We start from the raw sequence: 22308 nt of genomic DNA, 5'->3' as shown, positions 1-22308 counted from the left end.
GAGGTGGTTGAGGTGACTGAGGTGGTTGAGGTGGTTGAGGTGGTTGAGGTGGTTGAGGTGGTTGAGGTGGCTGAGGTGGTTGAGGTGACTGAGGTGGCTGAGGTGGTTGAGGTGGTTGAGGTGACTGAGGTGGCTGAGGTGGCTGAGGTGGTTAAGGTGGTTGAGGTTGTTGAGGTGGCTGAGGTGGTTGAGGTGACTGAGGTGACTGAGGTGGCTGAGGTGGTTGAGGTGGCTGAGGTGACTGAGGTGGTTGAGGTGGTTGAGGTGGTTGAGGTGGTTGAGGTGGTTAAGGTGGCTGAGGTGGTTGAGGTGGTTGAGGTGACTGAGGTGACTGAGGTGGTTGAGGTGGTTGAGGTGGTTGAGGTGGCTGAGGTGGTTGAGGTGGCTGAGGTGGCTGAGGTGGCTGAGGTGGCTGAGGTGGTTGAGGTGGTTGAGGTGGTTGAGGTGGTTGAGGTGGCTGAGGTGACTGAGGTGACTGAGGTGGCTGAGGTGGTTGAGGTGGCTGAGGTGACTGAGGTGGCTGAGGTGGTTGAGGTGGTTGAGGTGGCTGAGGTGGTTGAGGTGGTTGAGGTGACTGAGGTGACTGAGGTGACTGAGGTGGTTGAGGTGGTTGAGGTGGTTGAGGTGGCTGAGGTGGTTGAGGTGGCTGAGGTGGCTGAGGTGGCTGAGGTGACTGAGGTGGCTGAGGTGGTTGAGGTGACTGAGGTGGCTGAGGTGGTTGAGGTGGCTGAGGTGGTTGAGGTGGCTGAGGTGACTGAGGTGACTGAGGTGGCTGAGGTGGTTGTGGTGGCTGAGGTGGCTGAGGTGGTTGAGGTGGTTGTGGTGGTTGAGGTGGTTGAGGTGGTTGAGGTGGTTGAGGTGACTGAGGTGGTTGAGGTGGTTGAAGTGGTTGAGGTGGTTGAGGTGGTTGAGGTGGTTGAGGTGACTGAGGTGGTTGAGGTGGCTGAGGTGGTTGAGGTGACTGAGGTGGTTGAGGTGGTTGAGGTGGTTGAGGTGACTGAGGTGGTTGAGGTGGCTGAGGTGACTGAGGTGGTTGAGGTGGTTGAGGTGGTTGAGGTGACTGAGGTGGTTGAGGTGGTTGAGGTGGTTGAGGTGACTGAGGTGGTTGAGGTGACTGAGGTGACTGAGGTGGTTGAGGTGGTTGAGGTGGTTGAGGTGACTGAGGTGACTGAGGTGGTTGAGGTGGTTGAGGTGGTTAAGGTGGTTGAGGTGGTTGAGGTGGCTGAGGTGGTTGAGGTGACTGAGGTGGCTGAGGTGGTTGAGGTGGTTGAGGTGACTGAGGTGGCTGAGGTGGTTGAGGTGGTTAAGGTGGTTGAGGTGGTTGAGGTGGCTGAGGTGGTTGAGGTGACTGAGGTGACTGAGGTGGCTGAGGTGGTTGAGGTGGCTGAGGTGACTGAGGTGGTTGAGGTGGTTGAGGTGGTTGTGGTGGTTGGGGCCGGTTAAGGTGGCTGAGGTGGTTGAGGTGGTTGAGGTGACTGAGGTGACTGAGGTGACTGAGGTGGTTGAGGTGGTTGAGGTGGTTGAGGTGGCTGAGGTGGCTGAGGTGGCTGAGGTGGTTGAGGTGGTTGAGGTGGTTGAGGTGGTTGAGGTGGCTGAGGTGACTGAGGTGACTGAGGTGGCTGAGGTGGTTGAGGTGGCTGAGGTGACTGAGGTGGCTGAGATGGTTGAGGTGGCTGAGGTGGTTGAGGTGGTTGAGGTGACTGAGGTGACTGAGCTGGTTGAGGTGGCTGAGGTGGTTGAGGTGGTTGAGGTGGCTGAGGTGGTTGAGGTGGCTGAGGTGGCTGAGGTGGCTGAGGTGGCTGAGGTGACTGAGGTGGTTGAGGTGACTGAGGTGGTTGAGGTGGTTGAGGTGGTTGAGGTGACTGAGGTGGTTGAGGTGGCTGAGGTGACTGAGGTGGTTGAGGTGGTTGAGGTGGTTGAGGTGACTGAGGTGGTTGAGGTGGTTGAGGTGGTTGAGGTGACTGAGGTGGTTGAGGTGACTGAGGTGACTGAGGTGGTTGAGGTGGTTGAGGTGGTTGAGGTGACTGAGGTGACTGAGGTGGTTGAGGTGGTTGAGGTGGTTAAGGTGGTTGAGGTGGTTGAGGTGGCTGAGGTGGTTGAGGTGACTGAGGTGGCTGAGGTGGTTGAGGTGGTTGAGGTGACTGAGGTGGCTGAGGTGGTTGAGGTGGTTAAGGTGGTTGAGGTGGTTGAGGTGGCTGAGGTGGTTGAGGTGACTGAGGTGACTGAGGTGGCTGAGGTGGTTGAGGTGGCTGAGGTGGTTGAGGTGGTTGAGGTGGTTGAGGTGGTTGAGGTGGTTAAGGTGGCTGAGGTGGTTGAGGTGGTTGAGGTGACTGAGGTGACTGAGGTGACTGAGGTGGTTGAGGTGGTTGAGGTGGTTGAGGTGGCTGAGGTGGTTGAGGTGGCTGAGGTGGCTGAGGTGGCTGAGGTGGCTGAGGTGGTTGAGGTGGTTGAGGTGGTTGAGGTGGTTGAGGTGGCTGAGGTGACTGAGGTGACTGAGGTGGCTGAGGTGGTTGAGGTGGCTGAGGTGACTGAGGTGGCTGAGGTGGTTGAGGTGGTTGAGGTGGCTGAGGTGGCTGAGGTGGTTGAGGTGACTGAGGTGACTGAGGTGGTTGAGGTGGCTGAGGTGGTTGAGGTGGTTGAGGTGGCTGAGGTGGTTGAGGTGGCTGAGGTGGCTGAGGTGGCTGAGGTGGCTGAGGTGACTGAGGTGGTTGAGGTGACTGAGGTGGTTGAGGTGGTTGAGGTGGCTGAGGTGGCTGAGGTGACTGGGGTGGCTGAGGTGGCTGAGGTGGTTGAGGTGGCTGAGGTGGCTGAGGTGACTGAGGTGGCTGAGGTGGCTGAGGTGGTTGAGGTGGCTGAGGTGGCTGAGGTGATTGAGGTGGTTGAGGTGACTGAGGTGGTTGAGGTGGTTGAGGTGGCTGAGGTGGTTGAGGTGGCTGAGGTGGCTGAGGTGGTTGAGGTGGCTGAGGTGGCTGAGGTGACTGAGGTGGCTGAGGTGGCTGAGGTGGTTGAGGTGGCTGAGGTGGTTGAGGTGGTTGAGGTGACTGAGGTGGCTGAGGTGGCTGAGGTGGTTGAGGTGACTGAGGTGGCTGAGGTGGTTGAGGTGGCTGAGGTGGTTGAGGTGGCTGAGGTGACTGAGGTGACTGAGGTGGCTGAGGTGGTTGTGGTGGCTGAGGTGGCTGAGGTGGTTGAGGTGGTTGTGGTGGTTGAGGTGGTTGAGGTGGTTGAGGTGGTTGAGGTGACTGAGGTGGTTGAGGTGGTTGAAGTGGTTGAGGTGGTTGAGGTGGCTGAGGTGGTTGAGGTGGTTGAGGTGGCTGAGGTGGTTGAGGTGGTTGAGGTGACTGAGGTGGTTGAGGTGGTTGAGGTGGTTGAGGTGACTGAGGTGGTTGAGGTGGCTGAGGCGACTGAGGTGGTTGAGGTGGTTGAGGTGACTGAGGTGGCTGAGGTGGCTGAGGTGGTTGAGGTGACTGAGGTGGCTGAGGTGGTTGAGGTGGCTGAGGTGGTTGAGGTGGCTGAGGTGACTGAGGTGACTGAGGTGGCTGAGGTGGTTGTGGTGGCTGAGGTGGCTGAGGTGGTTGAGGTGGTTGTGGTGGTTGAGGTGGTTGAGGTGGTTGAGGTGGTTGAGGTGACTGAGGTGGTTGAGGTGGTTGAAGTGGTTGAGGTGGTTGAGGTGGCTGAGGTGGTTGAGGTGGTTGAGGTGGCTGAGGTGGTTGAGGTGGTTGAGGTGACTGAGGTGGTTGAGGTGGTTGAGGTGGTTGAGGTGACTGAGGTGGTTGAGGTGGCTGAGGCGACTGAGGTGGTTGAGGTGGTTGAGGTGGTTGTGGTGGTTGAGGTGGTTGAGGTGGTTGAGGTGGTTGAGGTGACTGAGGTGGTTGAGGTGGTTGAGGTGGTTGAGGTGGTTGAGGTGGCTGAGGTGGTTGAGGTGGTTGAGGTGACTGAGGTGGTTGAGGTGGCTGAGGTGGTTGAGGTGGTTGAGGTGGTTGAGGTGGCTGAGGTGGTTGAGGTGGTTGAGGTGGCTGAGGTGGTTGAGGTGGCTGAGGTGGTTGAGGTGGCTGAGGTGGTTGAGGTGGTTGAGGTGGCTGAGGTGGTGGAGGTGGTGGAGGTGGCTGAGGTGGCTGAGGTGGTTGAGGTGGTTGAGGTGGTTGAGGTGGTGGAGGTGGTGGAGGTGGCTGAGGTGGCTGAGGTGGTTGAGGTGGTTGAAGTGGTTGAGGTGGTGGAGGTGGCTGAGGTTGCGGTGACTGCCATGGCTGCCGTGGCTGGTGTGGTTGGTGTGGTTGGTGTGGTTGGTGTGGCTGGTGTGGTTGCTGTGGCTGGTGTGTTTGGTGTGGTTGGATTGGTTGGTGTGGCTGGTGTGGTTGGAGTGGTTGGAGTGGTTGGAGTGGTTGGTGTGGTTGGTGTGGTTGGAGTGGTTGGAGTGGTTGGAGTGGCTGGTGTGGTTGGAGCGGTTGGTGTGGTTGGTGTGGTTGGTGTGGCTGGTGTGGTTGGTGTGGTTAGAGTGGTTGGTGTGGCTGGTGTGGTTGGCGTGGTTGGTGTGGTTGGAGTGGTTGGTGTGGTTGGAGTGGTTGGAGTGGTTGGTGTGGTTGGCGTGGTTGGGGTGGTTGGAGTGGTTGGTGCGGTTGGCGTGGCTGGCGTGGTTGGAGTGGTTGATGTGGTTGGCGTGGTTGGTGTGGTTGGTGTGGTTGGTGTGGTTGGAGTGGTTGATGTGGTTGGCGTGGTTGGTGTGGTTGGTGTGGCTGGTGTGGTTGGTGTGGTTGGTGTGGCTGGTGTGGTTGGTGTGGTTGGTGTGGCTGGTGTGGTTGGCGTGGTTGGCGTGGTTGGTGTGGTTGGTGTGGTTGGTGTGGCTGGTGTGTTTGGCGTGATTGGTGTGGTTGACGTGGTTGGTGTGCCTGGTGTGGTTGGTGTGGTTGGCGTGGTTGGTGTGGTTGGTGTGGTTGGCGTGGTTGGCGTGGTTGGCGTGGTTGGCGTGGTTGGTGTGCCTGGTGTGGTTGGCGTGGTTGGCGTGGTTGGTGTGGTTGGTGTGGTTGGTGTGCCTGGTGTGGTTGGCGTGGTTGTCGTGGTTGGCGTGGTTGGCGTGGTTGGTGTGGTTGGTGTGGTTGGAGTGGTTGGTGTGGTTGGTGTGGTTGCTGTGGTTGGCGTGGTTGGCGTGGTTGGTGTGGCTGGTGTGGTTGGCGTGGTTGGCCTGGTTGGTGTGGTTGGTGTGGTTGCTGTGGTTGGTGTGGTTGGTGTGGCTGGTGTGGCTGGTGTGGTTGGAGTGGTTGGCGTGGTTGGTGTGGTTGGAGTGGTTGGTGTGGTTGCTGTGGTTGCTGTGGTTGGCGTGGTTGCTGTGGTTGGCGTTGTTGGTGCGGTTGGTGCGGTTGGTGCGGCTGGTGCGGTTGGAGTGGTTGGTGTGGTTGGTGTGGTTGGCGTGGTTGGCGTGGCTGGTGTGGTTGGTGTGGTTGGTGTGGTTGGAGTGGTTGGTGTGGTTGTTGTGGTTTGTGTGGTTGGCGTGGTTGGCGTGGTTGGCGTGGTTGTTGTGGTTGGTGTGGTTGGTGTGGTTGGAGTGGTTGGTGTGGTTGGTGTGGTTGTTGTGGTTGGTGTGGTTGGTGTGGTTGGAGTGGTTGGTGTGGTTGGTGTGGTTGGAGTGGTTGGAGTGGTTGGTGTGGTTGGTGTGGTTGGAGTGGTTGGTGTGGTTGGCGTGGTTGCTGTGGTTGGTGTGGTTGGTGCGGTTGGTGCGGTTGGTGCGGTTGGTGTGGTTGGAGTGGTTGGTGTGGTTGGAGTGGTTGGTGTGGTTGGAGTGGTTGGTGCGGTTGGTGCAGGCTGGAGTGGTTGGTGTGGTTGGAGTGGTTGGTGCGGTTGGCGTGGTTGGAGTGGTTGGTGTGGTTGGAGTGGTTGGAGTGGTTGGTGCGGTTGGTGTGGCTGGCGTGGTTGGTGTTGTTGGTATGGTTGACGTGGTTGGAGTGGTTGGAGTGGTTGGTGTGGTTGGTGTGGTTGGTGTGGTTGGAGTGGTTGATGTGGTTGGCGTGGTTGGTGTGGTTGGTGTGGCTGGTGTGGTTGGTGTGGTTGGTGTGGTTGGCGTGGTTGGTGTGGTTGGTGTGGCTGGTGTGGTTGGTGTGGTTGGTGTGGCTGGTGTGGTTGGCGTGGTTGGCGTGGTTGGCGTGGTTGGTGTGGCTGGCGTGGTTGGTGTGGTTGGTGTGGCTGGCGTGGTTGGCGTGGTTGGTGTGGTTGGCGTGGTTGGTGTGGTTGGTGTGGCTGGTGTGGTTGGTGTGGCTGGTATGGTTGGTGTGGCTGGTGTGGTTGGCGTGGTTGGCGTGGTTGGCGTGGTTGGCGTGGCTGGTGTGGCTGGTGTGGTTGGCGTGGTTGGTGTGGTTGGTGTGGTTGCTGTGGTTGGTGTGGTTGGGTGGCTGGTGTGGCTGGCGTGGTTGGAGTGGTTGGCGTGGTTGGTGTGGTTGGCGTGGCTGGTGTGGTTGCTGTGGTTGCTGTGGTTGGTGTGGTTGGTGTGGCTGGTGTGGTTGGCGTGGTTGGCGTGGTTGGTGTGGCTGGCGTGGTTGGCGTGGTTGGTGTGGTTGCTGTGGTTGGCGTGGTTGCTGTGGTTGGCGTAGTTGGTGTGGTTCGTGTGGTTGGTGTGGTTGCTGTGGCTGGTGTGGTTGGTGTGGTTGGCGTGGTTGGCGTGGTTGGTGTGGTTGTTGTGGCTGGTGTGGTTCGTGTGGTTATTGTATCTGCTGCTCGCTTACTCTGCTCCACCTCCGGTTTGAGGCGTTTGTTCTTGATCAGGATTTTCCGCCTCAGGTCACTCGGAGAAGGAAGCGGCTTCCCCGGCTCCAGCTTCAATCGGTGCTCACAAACACAAACAAAGATAAAGACAAAGACCCCCCGTATAGCCTTAACTGTTGGGGCAAGGCCGAAACGGCATACATGCACGGGCGGGGAGGGGGCCGTGAGTGGGACTTGAACTTGGGTCGCCGGGGTTGTAGTGCAGCGTGCTATCCATTGCACCACCGCTCCCCAAATACAAACACGCGCACGCACAGAGACACGCGCACGACCCCCAGACAGACATCCCAACTCCAGAGAGGCACAGCAGCAGCAGCGTGGAAGGATGCGTCGCCAATCCGGGTTTTAACAGCTGGTATTTTTTTAGTAAGAACAGGGAGAGAGACTCCTGAGGTTGTGGCTGTGAATGAGGAGGTCCTTTAAACGTTTGGCAGATTTATTTGAAATCGCTTTTAACATGAAGGGGGGAACAGATTGGAGGTGATACAGAGGATGCAATGATGACTTCTAAAAGGGGCGGTCAAGGGCAAAGCAGGGGGGGGGGGCGAGTGGTGAAATGTAAGGAGGCATGTGAGAGTGGTTACAGAGAGTAGGTGGCGGTGTAACGAGAGAGGCACGCTCGATATCACGCGAAGCGGCAATCGGTGGAAAAGGGAGTGGAGTGCGCAGCACGGCGCTCACAGCGATGATGACGATGGTGATGATGACGATGGTGGCGATGATGATGACAGTGATGGCGATGACGATGGTGACGACGGTGATGATGACGACGATGATGATGACAATGGTGATGACGATGGCGACGATGATGATGACGTCGACACGATCACCCACCCGGTGGCTCTCCAGGGGCTGCTTGAGCAGCAGTTCTCCGAACACCTCCTCGCAGTAGCGCGCCATCTTGTATTGCTGCGACTTGCTGCAGAAGGCAGCGCCACGCGCGTCATGCTGGGGTCACACTCGGACCACGCTTGCGTCGCTCCCCCCAGGCCCCTCTCCGCACTTTCAGGTTTCAAATGATAATTGTTCTTAAAAACGAATGCTCCACTTCTATGTTTGTTTAACCCACTCAGGAAAGCCACACCGACTCCGGTTTCAGGAGTGTGTCCTGCACCGGGATGTTTGGCGGCGTGTGGGTGTGCCCACTTTTTCCAAGACATTTGGCCACGTGACATTGTTTGACTGTGTCAGGTGGTGGAGGGTTTTACGAAAACGTATTTGGCCAGATCCTTACGTGGCCTAACCCAAAAAAAATCAATCCCTTCATTGTCACTCGCCACTAACCCCGACCGTCAATGGCACCGTGCATCGCTACAGCCACCATGCACCAAGTGTGTGGGTGGTGCTGGTAGTGGTGGCAAGCAGTGGCGCAGTAATTAGCGTGCCGCGCTACAAGCCCCGGTGATCCGAGTTCGATTCCTGCTCACGGCCACCAACACCAGTGGCGATAATCTGAAATAGTCCTGGGCCTCTCCTAGGTCGGCTCAGCCTCAAATCAGTACCTTGCACGGTGCGTAAACATCGCCACACGGAAGATAAAGGCGGCTGGGCGTGGTGTTGGCCACCCCCTCATGTGTCATGGTGGCCTTCATAGGTGCTCGCTAACAGCACTCGCCACCATAGTCTATTAAGGCTATCGGGGAATCTTTGTCTTAGGTGTGCAGTGGTGGTAGAGGTGGTGTGTGGCAGCAGTGGTGGTTAATGTTGGCAGTAGTGGCTAAAAACACAGGAAGTTGGCACAGTATGGGGCACAGTTGGTGCATCGGATAGTCAGTCAACTCATGGCACCTGGGTCTGTCCCGTGACCTCCTGCCAGCGGGCGTTTGACACTTCACATGGCCTTAAAGTGCACATAGCCTGGCACAAGCGCCGTGTTGACGTCACCGCCACTTAGTGGCGAATGGCGGTTGTTGGTGTGGGGTGTTGTCAGACGTGGTGTGTGGTGGCAATGGTGGTGGCTGTGGTGGTAGTGGTGGTGGTGTGCGGTGGTGGCAGTGGTGGTGAGGCCGCTACCAGCAGTGGTTCTCGAAGGAGAGGATGACTGGGTAGTCGGAAGTGACAAACGCCGTCTCCTTGATGGCCTGGATCACGTCCTGGAGGCCCCACACACACGGCACAGCAGCAGCAGCAGCATGGGGGTGAGGGAGGCGTCGGGGCACGCAGCTTGGACACTGCACGGGGGCCACGTAGCCACTCCGTGCGGCTGACGGGGTACGCGGAGACCGTGATGGGATGGAGGCGCTTCGCCCGCTCGTGTGCGGCTGCTCTCACCTTGAAGAGGATGTCGGTGCACATGGCCTTGCCGTGCGTGATGATCGGCTCCTGGTCCTCCCCTTTGCCGTCCCAGCAGTCCAGCTCCACACACCTGCGCGCACGGGGAACACGGAGTAACGTCGGGCAACGCGGGGACACCGAACAACGTGGGGTAACGTGGGGACACGGAGTAATGCGGGAGACGCGAGGGCCAACCTCGGCAGGATTGTGAGTCGGAGGGGCTCTGAGTTCAATGCCTTGTTGGGGTGGGGTGACTCAGCCCGGCAGTGGTTGCCCTTGGGAGAGACTGAGCCCTGCCACAGGAATTTGGGAATTCCACCACCAGTTCTGCAGTGCTGTAAACACTGATGCCTCGATGCTCGTTTTGAGCAACGGGAACTCGTGACAAACGATTGACACGGCTGGCTACGTATGGTTGCGAAAGAAGTTCAACATACACACAACTCACATGAATGCATTTTTAAACCCAACTCCATCTCAAGACGCTGCACAAACACTGTGTGACACTGTGTGATATTTACAGAGAGATTTATATTATAGCAAGGTTTTGGAGCCTGCACTTAAACATGGGCATGGAGCCAACTGCCCGGGAAGTGAGTTCCAGACATTGGGGGCAGCAGTGGAGAAGAAGCGACCTCCACTGAGTAACAACAAAGCAGACAACACGCCTCCTTCACACATGTATGTATGTATGTTGAATTTCTTTTGCACCATATTTAGCCAACCGTGCTAATCAGAGGTGCGGGGGGAAGGACAACAAACACGAGTGCTCCTCCAAGTAAAAAACACATACACTATTTGTACCTCACCAGCCACACGGCCTTCTGGAAGTGATGCATGATTTCAGCAGCTTTGGTTCAACACAAGCTAAACTCTGGACCGGTATCAACATTCGGTGTCTCATGAGCAAGGTCAGGCTTGCATGAAACGATGCCTGTGAACTGGCAGATGTCCATCGGCGAGGACCGTCCTCTCTCTCTGATGTGGATCCAAGTTGACCACAAAACTCTGGAACCCACAAGACGACGTCAGCACTCGCGTCGTAGAGGAGAACGTGGCGAGACGACCCAGCAGGCAAGTAGGAGGCTGCCTGTGCGATTGGACAGGAGGCCTCGGCTGCTGGATCAGAGAAATTGCAGACGAAAGTCACCCTGGCCCCGCGTGGACTTAACCACATGCATGCACAGGTGTGCAGCATTGCACGTATGCGCTCTCTCAGCCTTGTCTAGACCACCAGCTCAAAAAGAACCGTGGCTATTTTGTCGTGTAGACCTTAGACCCACCAACTCGGAGAGGGTCCAGATAACGTGGCCGTCCCGACGGGCGAAACCGCACGAGGGCGGCGGGGGCGGCGGGGGCGGCGGGGGCGGCGGGGGCGGCGGGGGCGGCGGCCTCACCTGCAGCCGGCCAGCAGCACCTGGCGGTACATCTCCACCGAGGACTTGCCCCCAAACTGGCGGCCGATGAGGTAGGTGTTGTGCGAGGAGTTGACGTAGTAGTGCGAGAGCGGCTGCTCCATGTCCTGGTAGAGCTCCAGGCGGTCCAAGAAGACCGGCGCGTTCTCGTCCGACATCAGGTACCGGCACAGCCCGTCCCGCGACAGCCGCCCTGCGCATAGCCCAACGCCAGCGGTTATTTGAACCGGTCCTGGGCCTCTCCGAGGTCGACTCACCTCAAATGAGTACCTGGTGCAATGTGGAAACATCGCCACTGGAGAGACAAAGGCGACCGGGCGTGGTGGCCACCCATCGCCTCGTGTGCCGTGCCAGCCTGCATAGGTGTTACTCGCAAACAGCACTTGCCCCAACAGTCTGTTAAGGCTGTACGCGAGATCTTTGTTTTATTTTTTTGGCGGTGGTGTTGATGGCGGTGGTGTTGGTGTGCTGTGAAGGTGGCGGTGGTGGTGGCGGTGTTGGGCGCAACTGCGCACCTTGGTTCCGGTTCTCTTCATCCTTCTCGTGAGCCTCGATGATCTGCCTGGCTCGCTTCGCGTCGTAGAACGGGAAGAGGATCTCGTTGAGCCGAGGGTCACGCTGGTACTGAGAGACGAGCGGGGAGGAAGAAGAGAAGGGCGGAAAGCAGAGGACATCAATCATTCCCTCATCGACCCGCTCATCTCGGCCGCAATGTGACCGCGCGCCCTGGCCAGCGTGTGCGGCGATCGCGGTGAGGCCGTGCAAGAGGCAAGCAGAAGCCCGAGGTGGTCCCGCGCGCTATCGGTGTGGAGGAGGAGATCGGCGACAGAGGAGAGGGTGGCCTGGGGACCCCGGCGCGTGGCCCGGCAGGAGGTAAAGGTCTCGACCGTGGCTGGGTGCTTCGGTCTCTTGGACTCGCAGATGCCAGCCCCTAGCGGTGAAGCCTCACTCCAGTGCGGCAGTGGCAATAGCGGCGGTCAGTTGGTAGGTGGGTCAGTTGGTAGGTGGGTCAGTTGGTAGGTGGGTCAGTTGGTAGGTGGGTCGCGTGAAATAAATATCCTAGGTGATGTTTTTGCTCTGTTTGTAAATCAGTGTGAGCTTGTTAAACGCGTAGCCGGGAAACCCGGTCACCGTTTTTAGAATCTATTACCGGTTACAAAAGTCAGCAACCGGTCACCGATTATAATTACCGGCAGACATTGAGGCGTCAGCTTTCCGGCTGAACTGGCAATTAAATCGTCACTTCGGCGGCTGTAGGCATCTCTGCGCGTGTGGCGAAACTGGCAAACCGTGGCGTTTCTCGCGGTTACCGGTTAAGCGTCACACACAATGTAAACCACCCCAGGGTCAACTAATGGGAGATTCCACTCAGGGAACGCGTTTAGGTATTGATGTAAACCAACCGGAGGTGCATCTCCCTCGCATTGCACAACGTGGAACGACGCGATATGGACTGAGCACTCGTGACTAAAACCACGCACGGATAGCAGAATGTACCAGCGCCCATGCCAAGCCAGAGATACGGGTAGCAAAGGATGCAGACTGCATGTGTGCGTGGCACCACGCCAGCGTGTGTGGCACACGAATGTGTGTGTGTAGCATGCCAGCGTGTGTGTGTGGCACAATGCCAATGTGTGTGGCACATGAGTGTGTGCTTGTGTAACACGCCAGTGTGTGTGTCAGGGGTCAAATCAACGACGCATGCAAAGGTCACACGCGCACGTGCGTCTGAAGAATATAAGCCCCCAGCGTGCGGTCACATGGGATCACGGGTGCAAGCGGGCACACACAGGCGCACACACGCACAAAGACAAAGACCCCCCCCCCCTCCCCTCAGTATAGCCTTGACAGACTGTTGGGACAAGTGCGGTTAGCGAGTAGCACCTATGAAGGCCGTTACGGCACACGAGGGGGTGGGTGGCCAGTACTACGCCTGGCCGCCTTCGTCTCCCCAGTGACGATGTTTACACACCGCACCAGGTACTCATTTAAGTATGAGTCGACCTCGGGTCGCCGTGTTCGCAGTGCAGCGTGCCAACTGCTACACTACCCCACACACGCACACACATGCACACGCACGCTCGCACAGACACTCACGCGTGCGCATGCACGGGCGGGGAGGGGGCAAGCACAGAGGGGACAGCAGCGTGCGTCTGGTGTCGCCATCACTCCACAAGAAGAGTGGCAGAGCCACCACCACCGGTGCCACGAGCTCCAACAGCAGCAACTACAATGCTGATCCGATTACCGGCACCAGCATTACCACCACTGACGATACCCGGGCCACGAATCATTACAGCTCAACCAGTGTGGTGGTGATGATGATGACAATAATTACTGTCACATTATTATGATTATAGAGGTGGCTCCTGGCTCCAGTTTGAGGTGGAAAAAAATCCACCACGGGGTGTTGATGGCTGTAACACGACGGCTTGGAGCGGCCGCTGCTGCTGTAGCAGCGCTGCTCCCCCACAGCAGCTCCCCCGGGGAGTGCCCTGCTGCTGGAGACAGCGTCAATCATGAAGCCACTGCCAGGACCTTCCAATTTCTCAGTTGGTCTCAATATGGGTCACTGTGTGAGTCAATGTGTCTCTGCAATTCCGTGGGCCTTGATGTGAGTCTGTAGGGTCTCTATGTGAGTTTGTGGGTCTCTGTGTGAGTTTGTGGGTCTCTGTGTGAGTCTATGGGTCTCCATGCGAGTCTGTGGGTCTGTATGTGATACTGTGGGTCTATGAGAGTCTGTGGGTCTGTATGTGAGTCTTGGGTCTCTATGTGAGTTTGTGGGTCTCTGTGTGAGTCTATGGGTCTCTATGTGATACTGTGGGTCTATGAGAGTATGTGGGTCCGTATATGAGTCTATGGGTCTCTATGTGAGACTGTGGGTCTCTATGAGAGTCGATTGCTCTACGTTTGGGAAGCGACTGCCAGGTCATTCCTGTTCCTCATCGAATCCACCGGCACGCATTGTCACCTGACACTCACGACGATGCTCTCAGCCGTTACAACTTGGAGACTGCTGTTTGTCACTTGCCGCTTGGCGTTTTGCACCCTGGGCCTGCCTTTAGGCCATTAAAGCCACGAGTCCATGGACCCAAAACCTCGACTCGTAATCGCAGTCCACCCGGGCCCCACTCTGGCGCAGGTTCCGGCCTGGCCTGACTACGGCGGCAATGGTGGTGGTGGCGGCCTGCCGACAGTCACGGGAGCGATGCTGTCCCCAGCGCAGTGCCCCGAGAGAAGAGCGGCATGGAGCAAGGAGGGAGGGGAGGGAGGGGAGGGAGGGAAATGGCTTACTTCGTTAAGAAAGGTGACTAATTGATCTATGGTTATATGAGGCTGGCCGCGGCTGCTGCAAAGACAAGTGACACATGGAGCAGGTTATGGGTTAATCTCACGCCAAGCGGAGCACGCACCTCGTCACGTGTGCCCGCTCGGCAACAATCACGACCCATGAAGCGGCAGCGGCGACTCGTTGGCAATTAACATGCACAGGCATTCCCAACACAGCGCACCAATTACAAAATGTCACACTGTGCCACTGCACAGCCCCCCCTCCCCCCCCGCGTGTCACACAACGTGAAATAACACGATATACATCGAGTTTTGTTCCTGGGTACTAAGTGTTGTTTTTTTTATTCCTTATGCCTAAAAAGTATAGAAAATGGCTGTTATTCCCCACAAACTTTTCTTTTGTGACCAGGACTTTATGTGAACGAAAAACACAAATGCACACGTTTTCTCATTGAAAATAACCACATTCTTAAACATCACTGTCCTGGTCACAAAAGCAAAGTTTGTGTGGAATAATAGCCATTTTCTGTACTTCTGAGGCATAAGCAATTAGGAAATAACACTTACTATTATATTCTTGGTTCTTTCGGTAACGTCACGTAAATAGAAAACAAATTTTTGTTAATACGTAAATAAAATAAAAATAATAAAATAAAAATGTAAAATTTTAATAAATGTTTTTAATAAAAAATATAAATAATACATTGAAAATATTAAATGCAAAAAACCCACAATAAAAAGATAGTAATAGTAAGTTAAAACAAAAAAATAATTGTAAATAATAAAAGCAAAAAGTCCAAATTTAACACTTACTACCCAGGAACACATTTTGTTTTGTTACACAGTGCAATCAACGGCCCTCGTTGTAGCGGAGACTACGGGTAGCCAGATGGCAGTCGCCTCCTGCACGACGCTGTCCCCTCCACACACACAAATGCAGAAGTGTTTTTTACACATCCCATCAGCCGCATAGACGCCTGGGAGTAATTTCCGCACCGACACAAGCAACATCTAGCGATCTAGCGGAGAGGCCCCTTGCCGAGGCGCCTCTGGCAGCACACCAGCATTGGTGTGGCTGACGGGATGTGTCAAAACATAAGAAAACACGCGCCGAGCGGTCAGCCACGCGACCCAAATCGCTCTCGACATGGCGCCCCCCTCTGTAGCCAGAGACTCCCCTCACGTGGGAGTCTCGGGGTACAGAGAAGGCCACAGAGCGGGCGACTCGGTCACGGGCAACCGACTTGAGTGACTGACCGCTCAGGCTGGGCCTGGCTTCACATTGCAGGTCGCCACCCTGCAGGGTTGCCATCTGTCCCTAGAGGGTGGCCACCTGGGCAGGTGGCAACCCTAGAGGGTGGCCACCTGGGCAGGTGGCAACCCTAGAGGGTGGCTACCTGGGCAGGTGGCAACCCTAGAGGGTGGCCACCTGGACAGGTGGCCACCCTAGAGGGTGGCCATCTGGGCAGGTGGCAACTCTAGAGGGTGGCTACCTGGGCAAGTGGCAACCCTAGAGGGTGGCCACCTGTCCAGGGTTTGACCCAGACAGGAATCGGCGTCAGTGTCTCGGGTGGCAGGGATTTATTTGCACTTCGATCTGCTGCTGCTGCTATGGTGCTACTGTTGTTGTGGTGCTGCTGCTGTTGTGGTGGTGCTGCTGTTGTGGTGCTGCTGTTGTGGTGGTGCTGTGGTGCTGCTGCTGCTATGGTGCTACTGTTGTTGTGGTGCTGCTGTTGTGCTGCTGTTGTTGTTGTGGTGCTGCTGTTGTGGTGCTGTTGTGGTACTGCTGCTGCTGTTGTGGTGCTGCTGTTGTGCTGCTGCTGCTGTTGTTGTGGTGCTGCTGTTGTTGTTGTGGTGCTGCTGTTGTGGTGCTGTTGTTGTGGTGCTGCTGCTGTTGTGGTGCTGCTGCTGCTGTTGTGGTGCTGCTGCTGTTGTGGTGCTGCTGCTGCTGCTGTTGTGGTGCTGCTGCTGTTGTGGTGCTGAGCTCTCCCACAGGCACTGTACGGTTCTGGTTACAACGTGCGGACGGAGAGACGCGTTCAGCCGTGGAAACGCTGGCGACCCAAGGGTAGCAGCAGTACACAGTGAGGGCAGGGCTGGATAGTGAGGGAAGGGCTGGGTAGTGAGGGAAGGGCTGGGTAGTGAGGGTAGGGCTGGGTAGTGAGGGAAGGGCTGGGTAGTGAGGGTAGGGCTGGGTAGTGAGGGAAGGTCTGGGTAGTGAGGGCAGGGCTGGGTAGTGAGAGAAGGGCTGGTAGTGAGGGAAGGGCTGGGTAGTGAGGGCAGGGCTGGGTAGTGATGGAAGGGCTGGGTAGTGAGGGAAGGGCTGGGTAGTGATGGAAGGGCTGGGTAGTGAGGGAAGGGCTGGGTAGTGAGGGAAGGTCTGGGTAGTGAGGGCAGGGCTGGGTAGTGAGGGCAGGGCTGGGTAGTGAGGGAAGGGCTGGGTAGTGAGGGCAGGGCTGGGTAGTGAGGAAGGGTAGTGAGGGAAGAGCTGCGTAGTGCGGGAAGGGCTGGGTAGTGAGGGTAGGGCTGGGTAGTGAGGGAAGGGCTGGATAGTGAGGGAAGGGCTGGCTAGTGAGGGTAGGGCTGGGCAGTGAGGGTAGGGCTGGGTAGTGAGGGAAGGGCTGGGTAGTGAGGGAAGGGCTGGGTAGTGAGGGTGGTGGGAGGCGTGAGGGCGGTGGGGGGAGTGGGGGATGAGGGCAGTGAGGGATGAGTCGGTGGGGGGCAGTGGGGGCAGGGATGGGCTCACAGTTGCTGGAACAGCTCGTCGGTGTCCGTGCGGGGACACATGATGTGGTAGAGGTCATAGAACTTCTCGAACGTGAAGTCGGGCACCTCGATCTCCTCGTTCTAAAAGAGGGGCGAAAGTGGGGGGAGGGGGGAGGAGGAGTGAGAGGGGGTAGAGAGACGCACCACGTGGGTTCTAAGGGAGGGGGGGGGGCGCTCCCCCGCGTTGCCGCCAGGGGGCGCTACGAGCCAGCGGCTTGCGGTGTCCGCACAGGGTTGCGATTTCCGCATGGAAAATGCGGAAGGAGGGTTCAAATTTTCCCGCATTTTTGCTAAAGTCAACCGCAAACGGTGAAAAGACTACTCCTATGACCGCGCGCTTTTAACAACACGTTAATGCGTTCTATTGGAAAGGATACATGCAAGGCCCAGCATCACGTAGGGCTTTGAGTTACTGATTGGAATGAATATATGATTTCCGCATTTCCGCACAAGAACCACATACTTTATTCAAATGCGGAGCCGTGATTACGAGCACATGTACTTTCACTTCTTCGCATTCTTCCAGCGCTTCATGTCGTCTTCGGCGTGAAAGATGCTGAGTTTTGGCTTGTCGCGGGCGCAAACTATAAGCGCGTTCAACTGCTTGCACGAGAGGAGCAACCACTCCTCGGGCTTGATGTTGTTTTGCAGAGAGAAAGCCCTCTCACAGCCGACCGACCTGTGCGCCAAAGTTTTAATCGTTAGCAGTAAAGTGTATATATTCGCAGGAGGTATAAAGTAGCTACGACAGAGGCAAATGAGCGTACGCTGGACGAGGATATTACCTGAGCGGAAACGCGTGTGTATCTGAGCGTATCGAAAACAGCGTGGGTATCTGAGCGCTTGGCCAAAATTACCAGTGGATTTCCCAACGCGCTGCAATCTGAGCGACGATGAATAGTTTTGCATATCGACAGAATATGAATAAAGAAAATGCTACAGTTTTTTGTTTCTCCTTTGTCGCTACGAGTACTGCGAGGGCTCCGAATGGCAGACGCTAGGAGACATCATGGGGCTGGGCAAAAGGGCCTGAGCACAGCGCCCGGGGGTTGCGTCGATCCGGAAAGATGCAACCGTAGGGATTCCTATCGGCGACAAACATGTCAACGGCGGCGTCGTGTACTTGTGGCAAGTGTGCTTCATCGACGGCATCGACAAGTACTTCGACGCACAAGAGCTCGCGGCTCTCATTGATTTTTTCACAGTTCGTGCGCACCAACAACGCTGTCTGAATGCAGGAATCCATAGTTCATATATACATATCGTTTTTTCCAGAAGTCAGCAGAGCCAAATGGGCATACGCAAGATATGTGCGCCAACCGCGCGAGTACGGCACCGAGAAAGGCGGGAATCGAAGTCACGATTTGCGGAAGTCTTCACAGGAATCACCGCAAATTGCGGAAATTTGTGCGGAAGAGGGTCACAGAAACTACCGCAAAATGCGGTCGAAAACAGCATGTTTGCGGAAATTGGTGCGGAAATCGCAACCCTGTGTCCGCAGCGCAGAGGAGGCGAGGCGATGGACGGCGCCAGGGAAGCAGCCGCGCGACGGCTGGAAGCGGTCGCGCGGCTTTTACACTGAACGGACCGTGCGAGCGAGTCCACGATTCGTCTCGCGAGCGAGAGGGGACCCGGCTCATGAAAATGGCGAAAAAGCAATATCGTAAGAAGAAGAAAAACGTATTACGGCAATTAAGCAAAAAGAAATGCATGAAATTAAAACGAAACTATGGTTTTATTTGACCGGTTCAGGCCCACTGAGCCGTAGATCTATTTTTCAGATGCGACCTGGCTATAGCGAAGTTGCGCTTATCGCGTGGACATTTATTGCAGCCAAATTACACCGGAGGACCCGGAGAAAAAAATCCACGCGACCACGGGGAGAACACGCAAACTCCGATAATGCAGCAGGCGTCAGGATCGGGATCGAACCCACGACCTCCTATATAGCAGACGAGGTAGTTAACATCTCGCCAGAGCAGAGACAACCAGAATGTAAATGCACTGAATAAATCGAAAGTCGGCTCGGGCAAATCTCTACAAAGGCGTCCACGGGGAGATGGAGCGAAACGAGAGAACGGGCGGAGCGCAACTGCAGCACGAGGCAAACCGGGCCACGTGTCAACACCGCCACTGTGACACACTCACGCAGACGACGACCCTCGGCCAGTGCCGCATTCTCCCAGTAGCACAAGCAGCTACACATGTAGTAGCTACACAAGAAGCTACACATGTAGTAGCTACACAAGCAGCTACACATGTAGTAGCTACACAAGCAGCTACACATGTAGTAGCTACACAAGCAGCTACACATGTAGTAGCTACACAAGCAGCTACACATGTAGTAGCTACACAAGAAGCTACACATGTAGTAGCTACACAAGCAGCTACACATGTAGTAGCTACACAAGCAGCTACACATGTAGTAGCTACACAAGTAGCTACACATGTAGTAGCTACACAAGAAGCTACACATGTAGTAGCTACACAAGCAGCTACACATGTAGTAGCTACACAAGAACCTACACATGTAGTAGCTACACAAGCAGCTACACATGTAGTAGCTACACAAGCAGCTACACATGTAGTAGCTACACAAGCAGCTACACATGTAGTAGCTACACAAGCACCTACACATGTAGTAGCTACACAAGCAGCTACACATGTAGTAGCTACACAAGCAGCTACACATGTAGTAGCTACACAAGAAGCTACACATGTAGTAGCTACACAAGCAGCTACACATGTAGTAGCTACACAAGCAGCTACACATGTAGTAGCTACACAAGCAGCTACACATGTAGTAGCTACACAAGCAGCTACACATGTAGTAGCTACACAAGCAGCTACACATGTAGTAGCTACACAAGCAGCTACACATGTAGTAGCTACACAAGCAGCTACACATGTAGTAGCTACACAAGCAGCTACACATGTAGTAGCTACACAAGCAGCTACACATGTAGTAGCTACACAAGCAGCTACACATGTAGTAGCTACACAAGCAGCTACACATGTAGTAGCTACACAAGCAGCTACACATGTAGTAGCTACACAAGCAGCTACACATGTAGTAGCTACACAAGCAGCTACACATGTAGTAGCTACACAAGTACCTACACATGTAGTAGCTACGGGCCCCGCACTTTCAAGGGCCCCGCGCTAAATGCTTTCAAGCTATCAATTCCGGCTCAGTGATTCTGCACTTGCTCTATTACTATAGTACTACACTGCCTTCAACTTTTATGAACGACTGGGTGTTTAAGGTTAGCGATATGTCGTATTATCTGCCTGTATAACAAATGAAAAAATATAACAACTTTACTATGCAAGTAGAAAATGTGTGTTTTAATATTTATGTGTTTTTTATTTATTTAGGGCCCCTTTATAACAACACTAGCTTTACTACCCGGCTTCGCCCGGCACTTGGATTCACCACGCCCGGCCGCCTTTGTCTCCCCAGTGGCGATGTTCACACACCAGTTACTCATTTGAGGCTGAGTCGACCTAGGGGAGGCCCAGGACCGGTTCAGATAATCGAACTCGGGTCGCCGGGTTCGTAGCGCGGCGCGATAAGCACGACACAGATGTGACGTCACAGCTCACTTGCCGTGCAAAATAAATGCATTATTGCGCCCCATCCCCCCAAAAAAATACAAAAGTCTATTTTTTTTATTGCATAGTGTACAGTCTGGAAAGTACCCACATGGCAAATTTCAAGTGGGTTGCATGTCGTGAAGTACGCTAAACATGTTGAACAGACACACATTCACAAATTTCCCTTTGAAATATATAGATATGCTCCAAGCCCCACACTAGCTTAATCCGGCACTGCCCTCGGCCTCCACCACACAGCCGGCACTCGGCACGCCGCTGTTGACTCACGCGCCCCGTCAGCCACGCGGCCGGCTGGGAGTGCGTCATTGTCAGCAGCGTTGGTTCAACACGAGCAAACTCTGGACCGGTTTCGACAATTGTCTCGTCAGCAGAGCCCAGGCTCGCTTGCTGGTAAGCTGCCAGCTGCTTTACAGGAAAATACCCTCTCTCTCTCTCTGCTATATGCGGCTGCATGAATGTCAAAACCTGTCCAGAATGTTGCTTCTGTTGCACCTATGCTGCGGCTGATGGGATGTGGCCTGAACCCACCTACCCCTTACACGGTGGTACAGCCCAACACGCGCCGAAGCGTCAAGGATACAGGCGAGTGGGCGAATCCACTCACCTTGCCACTGGGGAGGTTCAGGTCCTTGAGCGCTTGGAAAACGCCCTTCTCTGTGCGGCCAGAAGCGAATGTCCGCGTGATACTGGGAACGACGTACGAGGAGAGAAAACTCGCCCATCACTCACGTCACTCCCATCACTCACATCACACTCGTCACTCACATCACACTCATCATACTCATCACTCACATTAGACTTTTAATAGTCAATAATCACATCACACTCGTCACAAGTGGTAGATCACACTCGGTCTACACGGCAACATGACACGGACAATGATCGTTCAGCACCACCATCAACACAACCATTAATATCATCAGCATCACAGCTATTCATGCGAGCTACATTTGCGATGCAAGGTGGAGGTGATGTACGATGTTGGTTAATGTGAAGTCATGAGGTGGGGTGATGTTAATGTTCGCTGATGTTAACATAGATGAGATTGGGTGTTGTTTTATGTTGAAAATGTAGATGCTGAGCGATGCTTGATGATGCTGGGTGATGCTGATTGGTGTACAGAAGGGGGCACACCTTCGTACGGGGATCTTTCCACTCGGGTTTATGAGGAAGCAGAGCTTCATCCAGCTGCACACACGCGCACACACAAACACGTGTCCAACAACAACCGCGGGTGACGTCACCGGAGCGCTTGTGCCAGGATAGGTGCACTTTGAGGCGAGGTGAAATGTCGAAGGCTCGCTGACAGGTGACGGGACAGACCCAGGTGCCATGGGGTGACTGGCTGAGATGACTGGCAGATGCACCGGCTTTGCCCCCTACTGTGCCAACTCGCTGTGTTTTATTCACCCGGCGCTCCGCTCGTTGTTGTGAGCGTCGCTTCTCTGCTCTCCGCTGTAGTTGGAGGGCGACTGCCTCCAACTCCTCAGTAGCATCAGTGTCAAGATCGAGGCCGATCTTAACACTGTTGGTATCAACTCCACATCCTTCTGTACAGCATCAGTCCATCTGTTCTGTAGCCGGTGCCACGCCCATTAAGTCCCCTCTATCCGGCCAAACAGAAGCTACTTGGGCATGCGGTGGCTGGGCATGCGAGCTACATGACCCAGCCAACGCAGATCTTTCAAAGATCTGTGAGCTCCTCACACAAACCAACCTGGGTAAATCCATGATGGATCGTAGGACGGCTATCATGAATATTTCAAACAGGCGCAGAAATTCATTTAAAGGGGTCAAAGTTTCGGACGCAAAAAGGAGGGCATTAAAGTGGCTGAGAAGACCCGAAGCTTCGTGTGGAGCGACAGACCAGGTAACTTCCACACAGCGTTCCGAAGATGATGAAACGATAATGCCGCTCGACTGATTCGGAGTGAGACCTCCACTGCCAAAACAGAACTGGTAAATTTTATCGCACTGTTTAGGAATGGGAACGCAAACACATGTACTGTAGAGATGTACATGTGTCCATCACACACACACACGTGTACACGTGTCCATCAGACACACACACACGTGTACACGTGTCCACACACACACGTGTCCATCACACACAGACATGTACACTTGTCCATCGCACATACACACACACACACACGTGTGCACGTGTCCATCACACACACACACATGTACACGTGTC

At 55.2% G+C, this 22308-nt stretch overlaps 1 protein-coding gene across 4 annotated transcripts in view; it reads right to left on the bottom strand.

Annotated features, from left to right (window-relative positions):
• The window catches only part of LOC133341500 (1-phosphatidylinositol 4,5-bisphosphate phosphodiesterase beta-4-like), a 90745-nt gene that overhangs the window by 39802 nt on the left and 28635 nt on the right, over positions 1-22308 (bottom strand). For 3 of the 4 annotated variants that reach the window (XM_061550190.1, XM_061550191.1, XM_061550192.1), the window contains 10 exons: positions 21246-21299; positions 20716-20797; positions 16474-16574; positions 13731-13785; positions 10952-11060; positions 10419-10629; positions 9019-9112; positions 8761-8840; positions 7582-7666; positions 6708-6810 (listed from right to left, as the gene is read on the bottom strand). In XM_061550190.1, the coding sequence (XP_061406174.1) occupies positions 6708-6810; positions 7582-7666; positions 8761-8840; positions 9019-9112; positions 10419-10629; positions 10952-11060; positions 13731-13785; positions 16474-16574; positions 20716-20797; positions 21246-21299 (974 nt within the window). The remainder of the gene's footprint in view (positions 1-6707; positions 6811-7581; positions 7667-8760; positions 8841-9018; positions 9113-10418; positions 10630-10951; positions 11061-13730; positions 13786-16473; positions 16575-20715; positions 20798-21245; positions 21300-22308) is intronic. The other variant, XM_061550193.1, reaches the window with a different exon arrangement.

Source organism: Lethenteron reissneri, chromosome 11, assembly GCF_015708825.2.
Source record: "Lethenteron reissneri isolate LAM-NWPU_2019-01 chromosome 11, ASM1570882v1, whole genome shotgun sequence".
NCBI lineage: Eukaryota > Metazoa > Chordata > Hyperoartia > Petromyzontiformes > Petromyzontidae > Lethenteron > Lethenteron reissneri.
Note: the sequence above shows the minus strand (reverse complement) of the source record. Positions and strands in the feature narration are given on the sequence as shown.